The sequence below is a fragment of the Pleurodeles waltl genome, chromosome 7 (genome assembly GCF_031143425.1).
Source record: "Pleurodeles waltl isolate 20211129_DDA chromosome 7, aPleWal1.hap1.20221129, whole genome shotgun sequence".
Lineage (NCBI taxonomy): Eukaryota > Metazoa > Chordata > Amphibia > Caudata > Salamandridae > Pleurodeles > Pleurodeles waltl.
The window spans coordinates 1,520,310,276-1,520,335,012 of NC_090446.1; the positions used below are offsets into that span (position 1 = coordinate 1,520,310,276).

The following is a 24,737-nucleotide window of genomic DNA, read 5'->3' on the forward strand; positions in this document are numbered from 1 at the left end:
TTACTAGGGGCACTAGAAATTGCAGCAGGGGTTGTTGTGGTGGGAGGTTTGGTGTTTTTCTTTGGACAAGTGGAATCACTTGCCCAATGGCCTTTGAGTTTACACAAATAACAGCAAGGCTTTTTAGGTTGATTATTAGAAGAGGATTTGGACCCACCACCCCCAGAGGATTTCTGTGGGCCGGATGAAGACTCAGAATGCTTACTCTTGTCCCCACCCTTCTCAGAAGACTTACCATCCTTCTTCTTGCCATCCTTGTCACCCCCTGTATGAACTTTTCTGTTCACCCTTGTTCTGACCCATTTGTCTGCCTTCTTTCCCAATTCTTGGGGAGAGGTCAGATCAGAGTCCACTAGGTGTTGGTGCAACAAGTCAGACACACAATTGTTAAGAATATGCTCTCTCAGAATAAGATTATACAGGCTTTCATAGTCAGAAACGTTACTGCCATGCAACCACCCTTCCAAGGCCTTCACTGAACAGTCCACAAAATCTGTCCAGTCTTGAGAAGACAGAGCATCAGTGATACAGTTAGGCACCACACAGGGAACACATACAGGGCACATACTATGAGCACTGGGGTCCTGCCTAGCAGGATTCCAGTGACAAAGGGGATACAACATACATACATACAGTGAAAATGGGGGTAACATGCCAAGCAAGATGGTACTTTCCTACACATGTCTATGAGAATAGCCCTCAACTCGTGTTACCTTGGAATGAGGTCTCTAGCTCAGACTCCGTAGGGACACGAAGACTGGGTCAGCCACCAAGGCAACATGCAGGATCTCTAGCAGTGATGGCATCTGCTCGGAATCCCTCTGACTATCTGTCTAAGTGAGGAGCATTTATACAAATCTGCTCGGACCCCTGACGTAGGTCTTTTCCCAAACAATAGATAACAAGACAGGCTTGGGATGGCAATTTATGTAAACAATTCCATTGAAGGAGGGAAGAGGTAAGTCCTTGCCTCCCCACGCCAGACAGTAATCCTGTGTACTGCATGAACTGCAGCTGCTATGGCTTCTGTGCACTTTTGCAAGACTTCCTTCATGCACAGCACAGACAAGGTCCCCAGCACTCCGTCCTGCATTGCCCAGCTCGCTGAGTTGGACTCCGACTTTGTGGGACCGTCTTTTGTTGTGCTGAGACAACCGCTGTGCTCAGATCTTCTGAATGCCTGTTCAGGTGCTTCTGCGGGTGCTGCCTGCTTCTACGTGGGCTCTCTCTATTGCTGAGTGCCCCCTCTGTCTCCTCCTCCAAGGGTGACCTCCTGGTCCTTCCTGGGCCCTGGCAGTACCCAACCCTCGCAGTCTTTCTGCGTGGAAGCAACTCTGCATCCTCCAGCATGCCGTGGGACATCTTCTGACCAAAGGAGAAGTTCCTGGTACCTTCCGTTGTTGCAGAATCTTCAGCTTCTTTCACCCGGAGGCAGCCCTTTTGCACCTTCATCCGGGGTTTAGTGGGCTCCTGCCCCCCTGGACACTTGCGTGACTCTTGGACTTGGTCCCCTCCCTTTGCAGGTCCTCAGGGCCAGGAATCCGTCTTCAGTGCTTTGCAGTCAGTTGTTGTCTTTGCAGAATCCCCTATCCCAACTTTACTGTCTTTCTGGGGTAGTAGGGTAAATTTACTCCTAATTTTCAGGGTCTTGGGGTGGGGTATCTTGGACACCCTTAGTGTTTTCTTACACTCCCAGCAACCCTCTACACGCTACACTAGGCCTGGGGTCCAATTGTGGTTTGCATTCCACTTTTGGAGTATATGGTTTGTATTGCCCCTAGGCCTATTGTCTCCTATTGCATTCTATTGTGTTCTACAGTGTTTGCATTACTTTTCTAAGTGTTTTACTTACCTGATTTTGGTTTGTGTATTCTACTTACCTCCTAAGGGAGTATATCCTCTGAGATACTTTTGGCATATTGTCACTAAAATAAAGTACCTTTATTTTTAGTAACTCTGAGTATTGTGTTTTCTTATGATATAGGGCTATATGATATAAGTGGTATAGTAGGAGCATTGCATGTCTCCTAGTTCAGCCTAAGCTGCTCTGCTATAGCTACCTCTATGAGCCTAAGCTGCTAGAACACTTCTAATCTACTAATAAGGGATAACTGGACTTGGCACAAGGTGTAAGTACCACAAGGTACCCCCTATAAGCCAGGCCAGCCTCCTACACTTCTTATGTTTTTATTGGTGGTTGGTTGGGTGGGGCTAATGTTGGGGTATATATGTGTTTTTTTTTTTAAATGGAAAAAAATTCCTCAAAAAAATATATATTTGTTTAGGCCATAGGGTAAGGTAGTACATGTGTAGTTATAGTAATTGTTGTCCTACTTGTGTCTTGTTTCTTAAGAGGGGTGGGGGGGCGGGGGACAACGTAGAGTATGGTGTTTCATGTGTAAGTTAAGTTTAGCATAGGTTAGATAAATCTAGTTGTTTGATAATATAGGTAGTATAAGTTAGTTTAGGGTAGGGTAGGTTTTTAGTTGTTTTTAAATAAATTGCTTTTAGAATAAATATATTGTTATAATTGCATACCTTTTGTGTAATTTGCTTGAGTCTCAGGGTCTTCCTATGAGTGCACTGGGCACATTGGGGGAATGTCCTAGGGAATCCATCCTGCCTTCAAAACCCTAATTTAACATGTGCTTCCCTTATTGGCAATGGAGCTGTCACATTGGCTGCAACATCACATCTACTAGTCAGTGCATCTGCCATCCAGTGTACCCACTATTCATAATGTCTGGGTATACTTTGTCTTGGACAGGTAAGTCTGGTACTTCAGCTGTCATTGTTGGGGTCCTGTACTTACAATGTTCAGAACTGTGACACATCTGACAACAGCCACAATTGGATCTCTATCCTGCAACACTGACTGGTGGCCATCACCGATAAGGTTAGCTACCTCTGTCTAACACCAATGAGGTCTTCTGGTACTCCCAGCTGGCTATATTGCCATTTGCTTGCTTTTCAGCCATACCTGCCATATATAATGAGGAAATTGGCACAGGTTGATGAATATTCACAAAAGTTTCCCAAAAAAGTCTACACTCTCTTCAACTGCTGTCTGGAAAGGTTTGGGGTGAACCCTCAAGTGGGGGTCGAGAAAAAGGGGGGGGTCCAAAATGCATTTTCCCCATGCATTTTTCTGTAGGGATTTGGAAGGCGAGTAGTCTAAACCACTGGACGGAATTACACCAAAACTGGCAGAAAGGTAGCTCTTTGTCCAGTAAACGCCCTTTTAGTTTTTTGGTATAATTCTGTTCAGTAGTTTGGGAGTTATTAAAAAAAACAAATGTGTATATATATGCGGGTGAAAGCTTTGCGATTCTTCCTGATCTCATTTTGAGCTCTGATTGGCTGCCAACACTTCAACCAGGAAGTGTTGCCAGCCACCTTGGGACTTGGCTTCAGCTGAGTCTCAGAAAAAGTATAACAAAAAAAGAAAAAGGGACAGGGAAGGGACACCCTGAGCCCTTAGCTCTTGTGTTGGGTTCCCGTTTTGCCGACAATTGCGGCGGAGCTACAAATCTGCCAGAATGTTTTTTTTAAAACAAGCATCGGTTCCCACGCTTATTTTTAATAGAGTGGGAGCAATTTTTTTTTTTTTAAAAGGAGGGTCCCCCCTCCTGAGGCTCATTGAGCCTTGGGGACCACCACCTTCCATGGGCAAAACAGTTATTTTTAATGGGGGAGTCTGGTACAGCCTCCCTCGCAGCCCGATGGACCACCACCTCTCTGGGGCAATTCAATGATATTAAGGAGGGACTACGTGGCCCCCTCTGTGGCCTCAGGGACTGGCACCTCCACAGGACTGAACTAAAATAATGGTGCTTTGAAAGCTCCCGCAAAGTCAGAGCAAACACTCCAGTTCCAGCGGGAGAGACGTCAAAGTGTTCTTTCCAGCTGGAATAGGAGATTTCAGCTCTTTCCCTGCCCGCAGAGATGTGGGCAGGGAAAAAGATTAAACTATTGCTCTTGCACACAGGGAGCTCCATGTTTAGCAGCTCCCTGTGTGTAAGAGCAATGCCTGCTCTGACAGGAGGCAGGGAGCCGGCTGGGACCGCAAGGGCATTAAGTCTCCCTCACAGTCTCCAAAGGGAAAAACAAAAGTATAAAATGGGTAGAAAGGCAGAAAAAGGGGGCAGAAACAAGCAGAAAGGTACAAACAGAAGGCATATAATGAGCAGAAAAAAGGCAGAGAGGCACAAACAAAGGGCAAGAAACGAAAAGAAAGGCACATGCAAGGCAAGAAACAAACAGAAAAGCACAAACAGAGGGCAAGAAACAAACAGAAAGTAGGCAGAGAGGCACAAAATGAGGGCAAGAAATTAGCAGAAAGGCACAAACATAGGGCAAGAAACAGGCAGGAAGGCCGAAACTGAAGGCAAGAAACAAGCATAAAACTAACAGAAAGTCACAAACAAAGGGCAAGAAATGAGCAGAAAACGGGCAGAGAGGAAGAAATAAAGGGCAAGAAATGGACAGAGAGGCACAAACAGAGGGCAAGAATCGAGCAGAAAATAAGGAGAATGGCAGAAACAGAGGGCAAGAAGTGGACAGAGAGACACAAAAAGAGGGCAAGGAAAGATCAGAAAGGCAGAAACAGAGGGCAAAAAACAACACAGCGCTGGGTGGTATTGGGGGTTGGTTGCAGGGCCTGGAAACCACCACTGTGCATGGCCGAAGACCATGTGCGGCAGTGGTTGGATTAACATATAGTAATTAAAATTACTTTATTTAAAAAAAATAGAAATTCACTGAATAAAACAAAGGTTACAGGGACGTTATAGTTTGCTTCTGAATTTTCAGCAGTTATAGTTAGAATTATTTAAAGTAACTATAACTTGCGCCCTGAGGTAATTATAACTCATGCCCGCGACATGCACTGATAATTACTCCAGATATTACAACACTATTGTTAACTTCTGGAACCTCAGTAAAAATATAAATGAAACATTATCAGTCAAAATATTGAAGAAAAAATGTGCACCATGGGGCCATGAATATAGTTACCTTAGGGCACGAGTTCTAATTACTTGAAATAACTCTAACTATAACTGCTGAATTTCTATTTCTGTAACCTTTGGTTTTATCAGTGAAGAAAAAAAAAATATATATATATATACAATCATACACACACACACACACATTCACTGAAACCACCAAAGGTCACAGGGACGTTATAGTTATGAAATAGAATAAAACAAATATAAATTCACCTAAAAAACAAAGATTACAGTTATGTAAGGTTACCTTACCTGTAATCATGCTGGTTGGGAAAAAATAGCATTTTTAGAAAACAAAAATATTATTTATTCAGTAAGCCCCACAAACTTAACACTCAGCAGGTCGAGGAGGTTCTGCTCCCTATCAAGGACATCTTCTCAGTGGTGTGTCAGCTTCTGCTGGGTGTGTATGATGCCAGTGCCTCTGCGCACACACCACTGCACTCGCCTCCAGAGCATCTGATGCTCCTGCAGGGCATACCCCTTTCTCAGCCTGCCGCCTGCTGCCAGCCTGCTGGGAAGGTGTTGCTGCACCCAGAAAGTGAGTGGAGCTACCGCCACCTTGCCGAAGATGGGTGGACCATATCCCTGCCCTCCTGCGCCACCCACAGACGTGCGGGTGATGCTGCTTGCATCCACTCCTCACTTTGGACATGATGGTCGATGGGACACCTTTTTGAGAAAATAGGTAATAAAAATACTTGATTTGGTTTGTGAAAAACTCACATTTCGCCTGATGCATATTGATACCAGAATGTTGATGGCACAGAATATTGACGCCAAAATATCAATATTGAAGTCTTTTATTCTGATGTTTTTTTGTAGCACATGGTCACTCAACAGGGCCTCCCAGCGCTGACAACACCACACCAGCTGGATTACCAATGAACTTCAGGATGGTGCCAGGCTTAGAAAATATGAGATTTAAGGAGTTTCTAAAACTGGCTTCAGACTGATGGAATCCTAGGACAGTGAGGAGGGCGTTCAAAAGTTTAGAGATGAGGTAAGCAAAAGAACAACCGCCGCCTCTAGCTCTGTCAACCTTAGGCCCCATCAGGAGCCCTAGATTCCCAGGCCATAGAGACCTCTTTGGAACTTAGGTGGTGGTTACTTTCTGAATAAGAAGTGGGCCTTTCCTGTATATGGCCCTATGCATAGTGCCTTAAATTGAATTCTCTCTGCACCTGGAGCCAGTGCAGGTGAGCTAGTGGTGGACCGGACAATTAATGTTTGGGGATTTTTAGACGGATCCTTGATGCGGCATTCTGTACTGCTTTTTGTCACATATTGTGGACTGCCTACATATAGGGAATTTCCATAGTCTAGACATGACTGGACACCTACCCTGCCACTTGCCTGTGGCTTCCAGTTCCTGCTTGTTCCAGACTGATCCAGTGACACCGCAGCTGCATGTATTTTCTTGCTGGGGTTTTCCCGACCGGGTTTTCCCACTCATCATCATGCCTGCCAACAGAATTCCTGCCCACCTCAGGACCTACTTAATGCATGCCAACGCATGACCGCACCGGAGGCGTGCCAGAGGTAAATCCATCTGTGCTGTCTGCACCTGGACCGTACCCAGTGCCACAACTCCTGGCCCTCCCTCCCCCAGAAGATACACAATTGCCAAGCTCTACACCCTTGACCCCGGACACCGCAACAAACACTACCACTGTGCCGACCCACGCTCCACATTAGGTCCTTTCATCTGCACCCACTGCCATTTCACCTGCCACCGCACTCGCACCAACCACCGACCAGCCACACCCCAAATACGCCACAGACACCACTTGAATAAAAACACCAACTTGCAAGCTCTCTTCTCAACACACACTCACTATGCAAGCATTACTTCCAGTTATTGCTACCTTCACACCTGACATCATCTTCCTCAGAGAGACTTGGCTCAATTCCAGCTCTGCCCCAGACATTGCCGCAGCGATCCCTGTTGGATATAATATCACTCACCAGGACTGCACAAACGAGTCGGGAGGAGGAACAGCCATCATCCACAAAGAGACCATACAGTTCACCACCACCACCCCCAAGGAACACCTCAACTTCAAGCTTCATACGGATGACAAAGCAACCATCAGGGGCACCTTCGCATGCTGACCTCAGACCTGTCCTCCAGCTTCTGCAGCACCATCGTAGACTTCATTGCACTCCTAGCCTTAGACTCAAAAGACCTTGGTGACCTAATTTTCCCCATTGATGACCCCAACAACAACAACACTGAACACATCCTCGACAGAATGACCAGCCTCGGATTGAATCGGATCATCCACACACTGCATGACTCACGCTGGACACCATTTTCACCTCCAGCAACCGCATATACAGCCATGTCACAGAACTCACATGGACTGATCAGTCCATCATCCACTTCAGCATCTTCAGCCCACACATCTCCATCCCCAAGATGACCAGTTCCTCCCACCAGAGGTGGAACAAAATCTCAGAAACCAGCTGGTCAGATGTCCCCAACACTTTCATCCCTGCTACCACCACCAACCTTGAACAGGGAGTGAAAATCTTCAATGCCTGGCTCACCAATTGTGCTGAAAGCATCGTCCCTTTCAAGAGCAACATCCAGAGAAAACCCCTCAAAAAGGCCAGCTGGTAAACCCAAAAACTCAGAACAGCGAAATAAGACAGCAAACACTTCAACAGAGCAGCTTTCAAGATGTCCCTCAACCTCTACCACCAGGTGCTGAGTGCAACAAAGAATATAGGGGGTCATTCCGACCCCGGCGGGTGGCGGGTGCCGCCCGCCGGGCGGAAACCTCCAAAAGACCGCACCGCGGTCAAATGACCGCGGGGGTCATCACAACTTTCCCGCTGGGCCGGCGGGCAATCTTCAAAAGATCGCCCACCGGCCCAGCGGGAAAGCCCCTGCAAAGAGGAAGCCGGCTCCGAATGGAGCCGGCGGATTTGCATGGGTGCGACAGGTGCAGTGGCACCCGTCGCGATTTTCAGTGTCTGCAAAGCAGACACTGAAAATCTTTGTGGGGCCCTGTTAGGGGGCCCCTGCACTGCCCATGCCAGTGGCATGGGCAGTGCAGGGGCCCCCAGGGGCCCCACGACACCCGTTCCCGCCAGCCTGGTTCTGGCGGTGAAAACCACCAGAAACAGGCTGGCGGGAAGGGGGTCGGAATCCCCATGGCGGCGCTGTAAGCAGCGCCGCCATGGAGGATTCCCTGGGCCAGGGGTAAACCGGCGGGAAACCGCCGGTTGCCCTTTTCTGACCGCGGCTTTACCACTGCGGTCAGAATTGCCCATGAAGCACTGCCAGCCTGTTGGCGGTGCTTCCGCGGCCCTCTGCCCTGGCGGTTTCAAACCGCCAGGGTCAGAATGAGGGCCATAGTCCTTGTCGTATGCATAAAAACCAGCACCAACAAAGCCAAGGAACATTTTAACATTGTTAAGGAATTCACTCCCTCACAGATGTTGTGTGACAACCTCGCCCACTTCTTCCACGACAAGATTGCAACCATATACAGAAACTTTGAACCCCAACCCACACCTATGGACTTCCTGGACGGATATGCCACCACCGCAACCAACACAAACCTCACACTGACCTCCTAGAACATCTTTTCCACCCAGAAGATCACCTCTACCATGAAATCGATCAATTAAGGAGTTCCCACAGACCCATGCCGGCACCACATCTTCAACCTTGGAATCCAGAGGATCGGCCAGGAACTCTCCACCCTGTTCAACACCTCTTTTACCACCCCAACATTTCCCAACACGTGGAATCATGTCGGAATCAGACCACTACTCAAAAAACCCTCCACTGACCCCAGTGAACCCCAAAACTACTGGTCAATCTCCCTACTCCTATTCCCAGTGAAGGTACTGGAAAAGATCATCAACAAGCAACGTATGACATACCTGGAGCAGAACCAGCTACTTGACGCCTCCCCTTCTGGCTTCCATAGCAGTCACAGTACCGACTGCAGCCACCGACAACATCTGAACCCTCCTCACCCAAGGATAAACTCCAGCTTTGATCAGCCGTGACCTCTCGGCAACCCTTAACACCGTATCCCATCACATGCTGATCGAAAGACTCCACCATCATCAGCATCCAAGGGGATGTGCTCAAATGGATCACTTCCTTCCTCACCACAAGAACCCAGATGTTCCACCTCCTACCTTTCACCTCTGAATCCAAGGAGATCACCTGTGGTGTCCCCCAGGGCTCATCCCTCAGCCCCAAACTCTTCAACGCATATAAGACCCCAGTTGCCAACATTTTCAGATCCCATGGTCTCAATATAATTTCCTAAGCAGATTACATCCAACTCATTCTCTCGCTCACTGATGACCCCTCCACCACCAGAACCAACTTCCACAGATGCATGCAAGTGTCACTGACTGGAAGAAGAATAACTGCCTGGAGCTTGACACATGCAAGACGGAAGTACTGATCTGTCACAACAGCAGCAACACATCTGCAAACTCTTTCAACATGAGAGTGATGCACTGTTGTTGTACCCCAAATGCAAAGGGAATAACTTTATGGATTCGTCAGTGTTCCCGCTGATCAGCTTTATGTCTTTGGCTTTGGTCTCAAAGGAGAGTGCTGCAAATAAGTGGTGAAGACAACAACTATAATGATTGGGGTGGAGTTACTGTAGATGTAGATTCTGATAGCAGTAGGCTGCAAGGCAGGGACAGAAAGTCGTTTTTTGTAGTCACACAAAAGGATGATGGATGGAGTGCTGAACAATGCAAACACTCACCCCAAGTCACAGATCTGGGTTTAATCCATCGTTCTTTAGCTCACCATGCCACCCCAGTTTGGACCTAGCTATATGCAAATCAGTCTTGACCCTGTTCCTCATGGAAACAGTCCAGCCTGAACTGCCAGGCCATGTCCGCCCTGGACCGGAAACAAACATCCTGGGACCGGTTTCAGGGTATCACCCATCATCAGCCAGGCTAGATTGAATCCAGTGGCACAGTGAGCAAAGGACCCACGTCTGGGCATACCCTTCACACTTAGGGCAACTTTAGCAACACAAAAGGATGATGGACAGAATGCTGAACAATGCAAACACTCACCACCAGTCACAGATCTGGGCTTAATCCATCTTTCTTTAGCTCACCATGCCACCCCAGTTTGGACCCAGCCATATGCAAATCAGTCTTGATCCTGTTCCTCATGGAAACAGTCCAGCCTGAACTGCCAGGCCAAGTCCTCCCTGAACCGGAAACAAGCATCCTGGGACTGGTCTCAGGGTATCACCCTTCATCAGCCAAGCTAGCTCAAATCTAGTGGCACAGTGAGCAAGGGACCCACGTCTGGGCATACCCTTCCCACTTAGGGCAACTTTAGCAACACAAAAGGATGATGGACAGAGTGCTGAACAATGCAAACACTCACCTCTGGGTTTAATCCATCGTTATTTAGCTCACTATGCCACCCCAGTTTGGACCCAGCCATATGCAAATCAGTCTTGACCCTGTTCCTCATGGAAACAGTCCAGTCCAAACTGCCAGGCCAGGTCCTCCCTGGACTGGAAACAAGCATCCTGGGAACGGTTGCTTTATGGCTGGGGTATGCTCAGACGTGGGTCCCTTGCTCGCTGCGCCACTGGATTTAAGCTAGCCTGGCTGATGAAGGGTGACACCCTAAAATTGGTCCCAGAATACTTGTTTCCTGTCCAGGGAGGACCTGGCCTAGCAGTTCGGGCTGGACTGTTCCCATGGGGAACAGGGTCAAGATTGATTTGCATATGGCTGGGTCTAAACTGTGGTGATGTGGCGAGCAAAATATTGATGGATTAAACCCAAATCTGTGACTGGGGGTGAGTATTTGAAAAGTTTTAACACTCCGTCCATCTTTTTATTTTGTTTTGTGATGTTCCTTTGTGCGCCCTAAGTGGCAGGGGTATGCCAGACGTGGGTCCCTTGCTCACTGCGCCACTGGATTTAAGCTAGCCTGGCTGATGAAGGGTGATACCTTAAAATTGGCCCCAGGATGCTTGTTTCCAGTCCAGGGAGGACCTGACTTAGCAGTTTGGGCTGGACTGTTCCCATGGGGAACAGAGTCATGACTGATTTGCATATGGCTGGGCCTAAACTGGGGTGACATGGCGAGCAAAACAACGATAGATTTAACCCAGATATGTGACTGGGGGTGGGTGTTTGAAAAGTTTCAACACCCAGTCCATCATTTTATTTTGTTTAAAGATGTTGCTTTGTGCGCCTTAAGTTGCAGGAAAATGCCCAGATGTGGGTCCCTTGCTTGCTATGCCACTGGATTCAAGCTAGCCTGGCTGATGAAGGGTGATACCCTGAAACCGGTCCCAGAATGCTTGTTTCCTGTCCAGGGAGGAACTGGCCTAGCAGTTCGGGTGGACTGTTCCCATGGGGAACAGGGTCAAGATTGATTTGCATATGGCTTGGTCTAAACTTGGGTGACGTGGCGGGCAAAATAACAATGGATTAAACCCAGATCTGTGACTGGGGGTGAGTGTTTGAAAAGTTTCAACACTCCGGCCATCATTTTATTTTGTTTTGTGATGTTTTCTGTAGTCAGTCATTGACATGACACAAACTGTGGCACTTGTATCAATGAAACTGATTATCTGATGTCCATAAATGAACAGTTCACCCCATGGTTGTGAGACTTCTTGAAGGGGTGTGCAGAGTATTCGATTGCAGACATCAGATGGGCCTGTTCAAGATCGTATGAAACAATTTAGTTGGAGTGCTCTTCTCTTGCTGGCCTTTACGTGTCTTGCCGGACTTTTCCTGGTGTTTGCTCTCGAGTTGAACAACATCATTTTGTGAAATGATGTGCTTTACTGCAGGTGGAGCATGTCTTTTCTTTCACTGGGCATTGGGGTCTCAGTGAAGTATAATCCCATAGTAGCCACATGGTTTGTCTTGCCGCCTTCTTTGTGACTTTCTGGTGATGGCATGGGGTTGTCCATTGGTTTTGAGCAGTCTTGGTCCATTTGGACATTAGTGATGATTCCTTGAGGTTTCCTCCTCTGGTTTATGAGCGTGCCCTGGGGCGAGCAGCATAGCCAGAGGCATCTTGATAACCTTAAGAATTTCTTTGCAGAAGATAGAGGAAAGCCATGTTTAAATCATTTGGGCTTGTAACTCTCCCTCAGCATATGGAAACTCACACATTGTTGCTAGACCACTTAAATACCCATAGAAGGTGTCTAGAGGCTCATTCACTGGCACAGAATGAGTTGCTCATAGTACTGTTTCGTTTGTGTACTGTATTGCATATTCAGTCGCATCAGTGTGGCAATATCATCATTGTCTGAGTCACTATCTGGGGAGATTCTTTAACATTGTGTGTACCTCTCTATTTAGCAGCTGAAGTTGGATGGATCTCTTTGTTGCTGGATCAGTTCCTTTCTTGGCAGTCAGATAGTTTCCAAACATTGCAGCCCACGTTTTCCATCATGCTGCCATTGAGGGTAGTGTGGTCAGCATGTCAACCTGATGGGTAGCATTTGATGAGATTTGAAGCATGTTGAGTGGTGGCAGAGGGGCTCAGGTACCAGATGAACAGCCACAGACAAGTACAGCACTGATGAGGATGCAATCAAGCTGGGGATAAAGTAGCAAGCAAGTTGTGTCCTCCGGGCAACACCAGCGTAGGGCACCAGCAGAGGCCACCAACAGTGAGCATCACAATGGTAGGCATACCTCACCAGGATGATGTAGCCTAGGATGGGGAGCAATGCATGACTGCCATAGCAGCAGTGGTAGGTGGTTGTTGCTTGACTAGGAGACACCAAGATTGCTGTTGAGATCAAATTTGTGCACTTGAAAAACTTAGATGTGCAGCTCACATGCCAGGGTTACCACTGAAGCTGCAGAGAGGAACGTGATACTGGGAGGTGCGACTAATGGGGGGGCCAAAGTCACAGCATACAGTTCAATGCTATCACAAAAGAGAAGTGAGATTTGTAGGTCCTGCAGTACTACTGACAGCATGTGGGACTGGCAGGCAAGCTACAGGTGACAGACACAGCTGAGACATTATAAGGGTGAGGAAATGACAGCCCTTGATCTTTGTGTCCTTGCAGCCAAATTGTAGGGTTGCCATGGAGCCTCTCTGCTGTTTGGGCTACCAAATGAAAAATTGCACATGGGCTGTTTCTCACACAGCAATGTGCTGCTGCACGTACACATGAACTTTTTATTTATAGATTAAGTAGGGACACGTGTGAGACACCAGGTTTGGGTTTGGGTTGAACAGGGATATACTATTGTGTAGCCTTTCAGAAAATACTACATTTGCCCTCACCCTGTGAAGAACCAAGACAGAGTCCCGATCTGACACAGGTGAGGGCAGTGGGTTGCAGTCACAGAGAAGACTAGAGTGTAGCAGGTGCACTGTCTGTGAGACTGAACTATTGCAAAGCAAAGAAAGAACCTCTGGAAAGGAGTCAGGCAAATACCCTTTGTGTTTAATATACAACAAGCAGGATGGCATGGCATGCCAAGCAGGATGGCACGAGGGGGTGCCCATACTAGACGTCCACAAATCAGAGGTTTTTGGGTGAGAGGTGCTGGAGTATGTAGGTTAAGGAGTGTACAAAGGGAAGAGTGGGAGTGAAGATCGGGACAGCACAGGCTGCTTCAAAGTATCTCCGTGGCCACCAGGATTGAAGCTGTCATTTCTGTTTTGAGAAAGGTATTGAAACCTGGGTGAGAGGAGGAGCTTGGGATGCAAGTATGTAGCTGTTCAGGTGGGGCACAAGTGTTGTGGACATGCAGCAGGTCATGGCGGAGCGGCGGTATGGGGGCAGGTGCAAGTGTGTCTAGTTTTCTCAGGATGTGTAGACAGTTTAGTAGTGACCAAGATTAGAACCGGAGTAGGATGGACATGTGGGCAGTGATTGCTGCCTATGAAACTGCTCCTAAAAGTAAAATATAAAGGATGTTTGATACTTACCAATTGGTTCACTTTTTTCTATTGTTAAGACACAGTCACATGAAATTAATCTGAAGTTCTCACACTGCTGGGCTCCTCGGTTCATATAATTTTTCACTTCATACAGGATCATTCCATTCAGAGGTAATGCCCCTCCAGGAACCCATGGAAGCACCTGTGTGTCTGGTTAGGAACACTGACAGTGCAGAGTTCGAGATAATGCAGGATGCCATTGAGATCCTCAATCACATTGATCAGCCTGTGGTGGTGGTGGCCATCGTGGGATACTACCGCACAGGCAAATCCTACCTTATGAACAGGCTTGCAGGGAAGAACAAAGGTGAGGACTCTACTGCATACTCTTGTATATATAAGGGTCACTTGTCCCTGTAGGTAGGTTATTTGGTATGTATTTCACACCCTGCTCCTTTTTTCTTTTACAGGATTCTCCTTGGGAGCCACAATCCAGTCTCACACAAAGGGTATCTGGATGTGGTGTCGTCCACATCCAACAAAGCCAGGCCACACCTTGGTTTTATTGGATACAGAAGGGCTGGGCGATGCAGAGAAGGTAATTGAGGCGGATTACAAGAGCTGGTGGACACGGTTGTAGTGGATTATGCTTGAGATTTGAAGGCAGAGGTTTCCTACATCCTTATTAAATTAATAGCAGTCCTTCTGACACAAAATAGTAGCTAATGATATTTACAAGGAAAAATGGATTGTTTCCCTCAAATTCAGCTGATAAATATTTTGTTAATTTTTATCAGGGGGATTCAGATAACGACTGTGCACTCTTCACTCTGGCTGTCCTGCTGAGCAGCGTCTTCGTCTACAACAGTATGGGCACCATCAACCAGCAAGCTCTGGAACAGCTGCAGTATCCTTATGTCTTTCTGCCCTTTCTGGAGATATGAGAATGTGTACATTGTAAAACTAATGTCGAATAGTGCCAGGCCTCTTGCGTTCTACTCTCTGACCATCCACAAGCACCAAAAGAATAAGAGATGTCTGTTGAGAGCTGGGATATAAACCCTGAAATCAGAGGGCCTGATTTAGAGTTTGAGAGGTAAGTTACACAAATGTGACGGATATACTGTCCACATTTGTGATGGAATAACCCATCTTCAGAACTATGAATCAGGCCCAGAGACTAAAAATCTTAGGAGGGATTATTCATGGGAGGTATTAAAATTTAACAATCCACCAATATACTGAAGAATTATTGGCTAGTGCGAAGCAATAATGTTAATTGAGAAATCATACTCTTTTTTGCTAAAAGTTCTTAACTCACTCACCAGCTTTGTGACAGAGCTTTCTGACCGCATTAAAGTGAAAGCCGAAGGTACAGAGAAGAAAGAGGGTGAAGAGGAAGAAGAGGATGATCCATCTGAGAAACAATTTGTACGTTTTTTTCCAGCCTTTGTGTGGGTGGTTCGTGACTTCATCTTGGAGCTGAATATTGATGGGAAGGATGTGACAGAGTCAGAATATCTAGAGCGCATGCTGAAACTGAAAGAAGGTAATTGACATTTTACTTAACAGGATGAATTGGGGGGGGCTGCTAAGGAATGAGAGAGAGAAATATCTTACAAGAGACTTCAGCAATATAAAATGTAGAGCAGTCCCAGCAATTCACGATTAACAATGCGGTGTACAGAAGAAGTAAAGAAAAGGAAACGCCTCTTTTTGCATGTTTACCCCCGTATTTTTGGACTAATGCTGCTGGTTTTTCAACTCTGAGCGTGTGCTGAGCCCTGCTCATGAGAACTCAGTGTTCGAACCGCTTTACAAAGTATGTTTCGAAATAGCTATACCCACTTGGCAAATGCTGACTTACTTACAAGTCCCTAATGTATGGTATCCAGGGCATGTAAGGCCGAGTGGTCACCCATGGCTGCAGTACTGCTTGTGCCACCCTGAATGTGGCAAAGGACAACATAGCTCCCAGTCTGCTACTGCAGACTGGAAGAGGAGGGTTTACACTGCTAGTCTGACTAGCTACCACTTCCCTTAATCCTATATTTAAGTCTCCCCTAAGGAAGGCTTATTTAGCCCTAAGGCAAGGAGCTATATATTGTTACGTAGGACCTATATTTTTATAACCCCTCAAATTGCCGTTTTTGTTGGAGAAAGATTAGTAGCACCATTGGCTAACAAGGGTTACCGGCTGGCACCCCAGGCTGGCTAACTTCTGACCGAGACTACCTAATGAGATACTGTAAGGTATTAAATTATTCATGATATTAAACCTGAACTGATGCTCAGGTCAAATTTAATGTCAAAATTAAATTCGTAAAACGTTTAGAAAGTTGATTCTCTGTGCCCCAGACGGTCCAGTGGCCTCACACGGGCTCTGGCCCACAGACAGCTTTCTGCCCACCTGAGGAGATGTATGAACGATTTCCAGGTTTAGGAACAAAGGCTGCTGCTGCCAGGGCAAGGTGTTACCTCCCCTTTTAGGAAGGCCACTCGGGGTGTTAGCCAAAAGTCGAGCTTCAAAGGAGAAGCCACCTTTGAAGGGCGAATCTTGATTAGTCTCCCTAGCAGTATGCCTTTTGTTCATGCAGAGTGGGAAAACCTGGTCCCAAGCTGGTTCTACTATGGGTGTGTAGCACTGAGGTAGCCACGCCTCTAGGGTGTCCTGATGTCTGAAGAGGGGTCCCGACATCCTAAGAGTGGCTAGAATAGTGCACTCTTGGATTGCCAGATGCCACATATGGCAGAAAGTTAGGGCCAGATGTAGGTAGGGGGCAAATTGCAACTCGCAATTCGCGATGCAGAAAGGTGTCTCAGACAACTTCTGCGACTCGCTATGGGGTTGCAAAGACCCACCTCATAAATATTAATGAGGTGGGTCGCAGTTTGCGACCCCATTGCGAGTATGGGCACTCACGGGGATGGTGGCCTGCTGGAGACAGCAGACCACCATGTCCGTGACTGCTTTTAAATAAAGCAGTTGTTTTTTTTCCATCTGCAGCCCGTTTTCCTTAAAGGAAAACGAGCTGCACTTAGAAAAAAATACCGAAACCTTTTGTTTCGTTTTTTTTCAGAGTAGGCAGTGGTCCATAGGACCACTGCCTGCTCTGAAAAAATAATTTTGTGATCATTCACAAAGGGGAAGGGGTCCCATGGACTGGCAAAATGTGTTTCTGCATCGCGTAAGGGCTTTTGCACCTCGCAAACGGTGTTTTTCGCCGTTTACGAGGCGCAAAAGCCTTGCTACATCTGGCCCTTAGTCACCAAAAGGGAGGGAAACTGGCAGCCCATTGGCTAGTGACAAAGTGGTCCCCTCAGGCAACTTTCCTGGGATGAATATGGAGCCCCTGGTCCCCTGCAAGTCAGATCCTGACAGATTTTTGGAAACTACAAAAGAAGGACTGCCCTGTTGCCCTTGAAACTGCACAAAGAGAGACTGCACTGTCGAAAGTATTGCACCTTCTGTACTTTAGACTAGTGAAGTTTGCACTGTTACTGTGGCTCTTGGCTTGGGGAACATTTGATTCCCACCCCAGATCGAAGTAGTGATTCCAAAAATTAGTTGGCTGGTCCCATGGAACCGGCTACAGGGACACAAGAGTTGAAGAAGCCCAAACCGGCAAGTTTTTAGCCACAGCAGATGATTCGCTGATTCCTGCTGCCTGGGTGCCCCAGGAGACTGATTCCTATCAGGCAAAAGATTCATTTGAGTCTGCCAGACCTGAGAGGGTCATAAGAATCCAGATTGCTTGCCCAAGAAGGACACTACCCCGCCAAAGTATTTCACCTCAACTACAGTGCAAGGAGACTAGGAGTCCAACATCGACTGGCCAGCTACTGCATCAAAAAGGACTTTGTGGGACCCTGACCTCTGTGGCCAAAGTCACCCCACATCACCCGTTAACCGAGGAATCACCACAACGGCACCTCCATCGACCGCAGATCAACCAGAGCATCCTTCAGCATCTTTTCGTAGTCTATAGCGGTCAATCTCTAAAGGCTGGAACAGGACTGAGAAATGCTCTGGTGGCCAGGTAACTGTTGAAAATATCCTTTCCTGCCCCCTAGGCCTCTATCCTGTTGGATTTGGTCTCCTAATTCCTTCAAACTTTTAAAACGTTTACAAACGTTTTATTGACCAATCCTTGTTTGCAATTGCATTTAAAAGTTATAATACCTTCTAAAATCTGTACCTCCAGAAGCCTCTGAGCCCAACGCTCTTCAACATATACATGGCCCCTCTAGCAGCCATTGTCAGAGACCACAAAATGAACATTGTGTTGTAGGAAGGTAACCTCTTTCTAGCCTTGTTACCCCCTCTTGCGGCCTATTTGTGAGTATATGTCAGGGTGTTTTTACTGTCTCACTGGGATCCTGCTAGCCAGGGCCCAGTGCTCATAGTGAAAACCCTATGTTGTCAGTGTGTTTGATATGTGTCACTGGGATCCTGCTAGCCAGGACCCCAGTGCTCATAGGTTTGTGGCCTACATGTGTTCCCTGTGTGGTGCCTAACTGTATCACTGAGGCTCTGCTAACCAGAACCGCAGTGTTTATGCTCTCTCTGCTTTTAAAATTGTCACTGCAGGCTAGTGACTAATTTTACCAATTCCATTGGCACACTGGAACACCCTTATAATTCCCTTGTATATGGTACCTAGGTACCCAGGGTATTGGGGTTCCAGGAGATCCCTACGGGCTGCAGAATTTCTTTTGCCACCAATAGGGAGCTCAGAAAATTCTTACACAAGACTGCCACTGCAGCCTGAGTGAAATAATGTCCACGTTATTTCACAGCCATTTTTCACTGCACATAAGTGACTTATAAGTCACCTCTATGTTTTGCACCTGAGCACAGAGATTCAGGAGAGTTTGACACATAGAGGAAAGTAGGGGACAACCAAACACTTTAGCAGATCTGCTGAATTTATCCAAGCGATCAATGAGGGAATTAAGGATGTCACAATCAGATTCCCTCACCTCTATGTCTAACCCTCACTTGGTGAAGGTTAGGTGCCAAGTTACTTAGTGTCTGGGCACCCTGGCACTAGCCAAGGTGCCCCCACATTGTTCAGGGCAAATTCCCCGGACTTTGTGAGTGCGGGGACACCATTACACACGTGCACTACATATAGGTCACTAAATATATGTAGCGTTACAATGGTAACTCCGAACATGGCCATGTAACATGTCTGGGATCATGGAATTGTCACCCCAATACCATTCTGGTATTGGGGGAACAATCCCATGCATCCCTGGGTCTCTAGCACAGAACCCTGGGATTGCCAAACTTGCTTTCCGAGTCTCCACTGCAGCTGCTGCCAACCCCTCAGACAGGTTTCTGCCCCCCTGGGGCCTGGGCAGCCTGGTCCTAGGAATGCAGAACAAAGGATTTCCTCTGAGAGAGGGTGTTACACCCTCTCCCTTTGGAAATAGGTGTGAAGAGCTGGGAGGAGTAGCCTCCCCCAGCCTCTGGAAATACTTTGATGGGCACAGATGGTGCCCTCTCTGCATAAGCCAGTCTACACCGGTTCAGTGATTCCCCAGCCCTGCTCTGGCGCGAAACTGGACAAAGGAAAGGGGAGTGACCACTCCCCTGACCAGTACCTCCCAGGGGAGGTGCCCAGAGCTCCTCCATTGTGTCTCAGACCTCTGCCATCGTGGATACAGAGTTGTTGGGGCACAATGGACAGCTCTGCGTAGCCAGTGCCAGCAGGTGACGCCAGAGACCCCCTCTGATAGGTGCTTACCTTTCTCAGTAGCCAATCCTCCTTTTTGGGCTATTTAGGGTCTCTCCTCTGGGCTATTCCTCAGATAACGAATGCAAGAACTCACAAGAGTTCCTCTGCACTTCCCTCTTTGACTTCTGCCAACAAAGTAGCAAGACGACTACCAGCAACATTGTAGCACCTCATCCTGCCAGCTTTCTCGACTTTTTCCTGGTGGTGCATGCTCTGAGGGCTGTCTGCCTTCGCCCTGCACTGGAAGCCAAGAAGAAATCTCCCGTGGGTCGACGGAATCTTCCCGCTGCCAACGCAGGCACCAAACTTCTGCATCACCGGTGTAGGAAAGTACCATCTTGCCTGGCATGTTACCCCCATTTTTCACTGTATATATGTTGTTTTAGTTGTATGTGTCACTGGGACCCTGGTAACCCAGGGCCCCAGTGCTCATAAGTGTGCCTGAATGTGTTACCTGTGTAGTGACTAACTGTCTCACTGAGGCTCTGCTAATCAGAACCTCAGTGGTTATGCTCTCTCATTTCTTTCCAAATTGTCACTAACAGGCTAGTGACCATTTTTACCAATTTACATTGGCTTACTGGAACACCCTTATAATTCCCTAGTATATGGTACTGAGGTACCCAGGGTATTGGGGTTCCAGGAGATCCCTATGGGCTGCAGCATTTCTTTTGCCACCCATAGGGAGCTCTGACAATTCTTACACAGGCCTGCCACTGCAGCCTGAGTGAAATAACGTCCACATTATTTCACAGCCATTTTACACTGCACTTAAGTAACTTATAAGTCACCTATATGTCTAACCTTTACCTGGTAAAGGTTAGGGGCAAAGTTACTTAGTGTGTGGGCACCCTGGCACTAGCCAAGGTGCCCCCACATTGTTCAGAGCCAATTCCCTGAACTTTGTGAGTACGGGGACACCATTACACGCGTGCACTACATATAGGTCACTACCTATATGTAGCTTCACAATGGTAACTCCGAATATGGCCATGTAGCATGTCTATGATCATGGAATTGCCCCCTCTATGCCATCCTGGCATGGTTGGCACAATCCCATGATCCCAGTGGTCTGTAGCACAGACCCTGGTACTGCCAAACTGCCCTTCCTGGGGTTTCACTGCAGCTGCTGTTGCTGCCAACCCCTCAGACAGGCATCTGCCCTCCTGGGGTCCAGCCAGGCCTGGCCCAGGATGGCAGAACAAAGAACTTCCTCTGAGAGAGGGTGTGACACCCTCTCCCTTTGGAAAATGGTGTGAAGGCAGGGGAGGAGTAGCCTCCCCCAGCCTCTGGAAATGCTTTGTTGGGCACAGAGGTGCCCAATTCTGCATAAGCCAGTCTACACCGGTTCAGGGGACCCCTTAGCCCTGCTCTGGCGCGAAACTGGACAAAGGAAAGGGGAGTGACCACTCCCCTGACCTGCACCTCCCCTGGGAGGTGTCCAGAGCTCCTCCAGTGTGCTCCAGACCTCTGCCATCTTGGAAACAGAGGTGCTGCTGGTACACTGGACTGCTCTGAGTGGCCAGTGCCACCAGGTGACGTCAGAGACTCCTTGTGATAGGCTCCTTCAGGTGTTAGTAGCCTATCCTCTCTCCTAAGTAGCCAAACCCTCTTTTCTGGCTATTTAGGGTCTCTGTCTCTGGGGAAACTTTAGATAACGAATACATGAGCTCAGCCGAGTTCCTCTGCATCTCCCTCTTCACCTTCTGATAAGGAATCGACTGCTGACCGCGCTGGAAGCCAGCAAAACTGCAACATAGTAGCAAAGACGACTACTGCAACTCTGTAACGCTGATCCTGCCGCCTTCTCGACTGTTTTCCTGCTTGTGCATGCTGTGGGGGTAGCCTGCCTCCTCTCTGCACCAGAAGCTCCGAAGAAATCTCCCGTGGGTCGACGGAATCTTCCCCCTGCAACCGCAGGCACCAAAAAGCTGCATTACCGGTCCCTTGGGTCTCCTCTCAGCACGACGAGCGAGGTCCCTCGAATCCAGCGACTCTGTCCAAGTGACCCCCACAGTCCAGTGACTCTTCAGTCCAAGTTTGGTGGAGGTAAGTCCTTGCCTCACCTCGCTGGGCTGCATTGCTGGGAACCGCGACTTTTGCAGCTACTCCTGCCCCTGTGCACTTCCGGCAGAAATCCTTTGTGCACAGCCAAGCCTGGGTACACGGCACTATAACCTGCATTGCACGACTTTCTAAGTTGGTCTCCGGCGACGTGGGACTCCTTTGTGCAACTTCGGCGAGCACCATTTCACGCATCCTCGTAGTGCCTGTTTCTGGCACTTCTCCGGGTGCTACCTGCTTCAGAGAGGGCTCCTTCTCTTGCTTGACGTGCTCTCTCTCTGCTGGTCCAATTTGCGACCTCCTGGTTCCTCCTGGGCCACAGCAGCATCCAAAAACGCTAACCGCACAATTTGCAGCTAGCAAGGCTTGTTGGCGTTCTTTCGGCGGGAAAACACTTCTGCACGACTCTCCACGGCAAGAGGGATCCGTCCACCAAAGGGGAAGTCTCTAGCCCTTTTCGTTCCTGCAGAAACCTCAGCTTCTTCTGTCCAGTAGAAGCTTCTTTGCACCCGCAGCTGGCATTTCCTGGGCATCTGCCCATCTCCGACTTGCTTGTGACTTTTGGACTTGGTCCCCTTGTTCCACAGGTACCCTAGATTGGAAATCCACAGTTGCTGCATTGTTGGTTTGTGTCTTTCCTGCATTATTCCTCTAACACGACTTCTTTGTCCTTAGGGGAACTTTAGTGCACTTTGCACTCACTTTTCAGGGTCTTGGGGAGGGTTATTTTTCTAACTCTCACTATTTTCTAATAGTCCCAGCGACCCTCTACAAGGTCACATAGGTTTGGGGTCCATTCGTGGTTCGCATTCCACTTTTGGAGTATATGGTTTGTGTTGCCCCTATCCCTATGTTTCCCCATTGCATCCTATTGTAACTATACATTGTTTGCACTGTTTTCTAAGACTATACTGCATATTTTTGCTATTGTGTATATATATCTTGTGTATATTTCCTATCCTCTCACTGAGGGTACACTCTAAGATACTTTGGCATATTGTCATAAAAATAAAGTACCTTTATTTTTAGTATAACTGTGTATTGTGTTTTCTTATGATATTGTGCATATGACACTAAGTGGGCCTGGTGCAAGGTGCAAGTACCCCTTGGTACTCACTACAAGCCAGTCCAGCCTCCTACATTGGTTGTGCAGCGGTGGGATAAGTGCTTTGAGACTACTTACCACTCTTGTCATTGTACTTTTCATAAGAGAAAAATATACAAAACAAGGTCAGTGTATATACACATAGCCAAAAAGTTTTGCATTTCCTCTTTTCACTCTTTTCTAAGTGCTGAAAAGTACTTCTAACTTTCTAAAAAGTTCAAAAAAGTTTTAAAAGTTTTTTTTCTCTGTCTTTCTAAAAGTTCTGACAAACTTTTTATCTTTTACTATCACTTTAACTCTCTCTAAAAATGTCTGGCACAGGCCAAAATGTGGATCTGTCCAAACTTGCATATGATCACCTTAGCTGGAAAGGAGCAAGGAGTCTCTGCATAGAGAGAGGTTTGAGTGTAGGGAAGAATCCTTCCTTAGAACTGTTAATTAACATGCTTAGAGTACAGGATAAGGCCATAAGTGCCCCATCTGTTGAAAAAGTAGCTAATGGTTCTCAATCTGATCCAGGGACTCCCCCAGGAAAAGATTCAGGAAAGAAACTTCCTAGCCTGCCCATTACTAGACAATCTAGCATAGTTGGTAATGATGATGAGCCACACCATATAAATAGTGTTGTCTCACATCATAGAAAAAGCATTTATTCTCACCATACTGGTAGTGATGTTTCTGTTAGCCAAGCTGTTAGGGTGGCTTCTGTAAGGGACAGGTCTCCTTCTGTCCATTCTCACCATACTTCTGTTTCAAGGCATGTCCCTCCCACCCACCCTGATGACAGATTGTTAGAAAGGGAGCTCAATAGATTGAGAGTGGAACAAACCAGACTGAAGCTCAAGAAGCAACAGATGGATTTGGATAGACAGACTTTAGAAGTAGAGAAGGAGAGACAGATACTGGGTTTAGAAACCCATGGTGGCAGCAGCAGTATTCCCCATAGTCATCCTGTAAAAGAGCATGATTCCAGGAATCTGCACAAGATAGTTCCCCCTTACAAGGAGGGGGATGACATTAACAAGTGGTTTGCTGCACTTGAGAGGGCCTGTGTTGTACAGGATGTCCCTCAAAGGCAGTGGGCTGCTATCCTATGGCTATCATTTAGTGGAAAAGGTAGGGATAGGCTCCTTACTGTGAAAGAAAATGATGCTAATAATTTCCAAGTTCTTAAGAATGCACTCCTGGATGGTTATGGCTTAACCACTGAACAATACAGGATAAAGTTCAGAGAGACCAAAAAGGAGTCTTCACAAGACTGGGTTGATTTCATTGACCATTCAGTGAAGGCCTTGGAGGGGTGGTTACATGGCAGTAAAGTTACTGATTATGACAGCCTGTATAACTTGATCCTGAGAGAGCATATTCTTAATAATTGTGTGTCTGATTTGTTGCACCAGTACTTGGTGGACTCTGATCTGACCTCTCCCCAAGAATTGGGAAAGAAGGCAGACAAATGGGTCAGAACAAGGGTGAACAGAAAAGTTCATACAGGGGGTGACAAAGATGGCAACAAAAAGAAGGATGGTAAGTCTTCTGACAAAGGTGGGGACAAATCTAAAAATGAGTCTTCATCAGGCCCACAAAAACACTCTGGTGGGGGTGGTGGGCCCAAATCCTCTTTTAATCAGAACAAGGAAAAGAAACCATGGTGCTATTTATGTAAAATAAAAGGCCATTGGACAACAGATCCCAGTTGTCCAAAGAAAAGCACCAATGCTCCTACCACTACAACCCCTACTGCTACCCCTAGTGTCCCTACTAATAGCAGTGGTGGTGGGAGCAAACCTACTAATAGCCAATCCAAGGGAGTAGCTGGGCTCACTATTGGTAACTTAGTTGGGGTTGGCCTTGTTAGGGAGGCCACAGAGGCTGTGTTAGTCTCTGAGGGGGCTATTGATTTAGCCACCTTAGTTGCT

The 24,737-nt window shown here is 47.3% G+C and overlaps 1 protein-coding gene across 1 annotated transcript in view; it reads left to right on the forward strand.

The window, feature by feature from the left end:
- The window catches only part of LOC138246630 (guanylate-binding protein 1-like), a 240,278-nt gene that overhangs the window by 18,670 nt on the left and 196,871 nt on the right, over positions 1 to 24,737 (forward strand). Inside the window, exons 2-5 of the mRNA XM_069201343.1 lie at positions 14,060 to 14,272; positions 14,376 to 14,503; positions 14,703 to 14,812; positions 15,234 to 15,454. Coding sequence (XP_069057444.1) covers positions 14,060 to 14,272; positions 14,376 to 14,503; positions 14,703 to 14,812; positions 15,234 to 15,454 — 672 coding nt within the window. The remainder of the gene's footprint in view (positions 1 to 14,059; positions 14,273 to 14,375; positions 14,504 to 14,702; positions 14,813 to 15,233; positions 15,455 to 24,737) is intronic.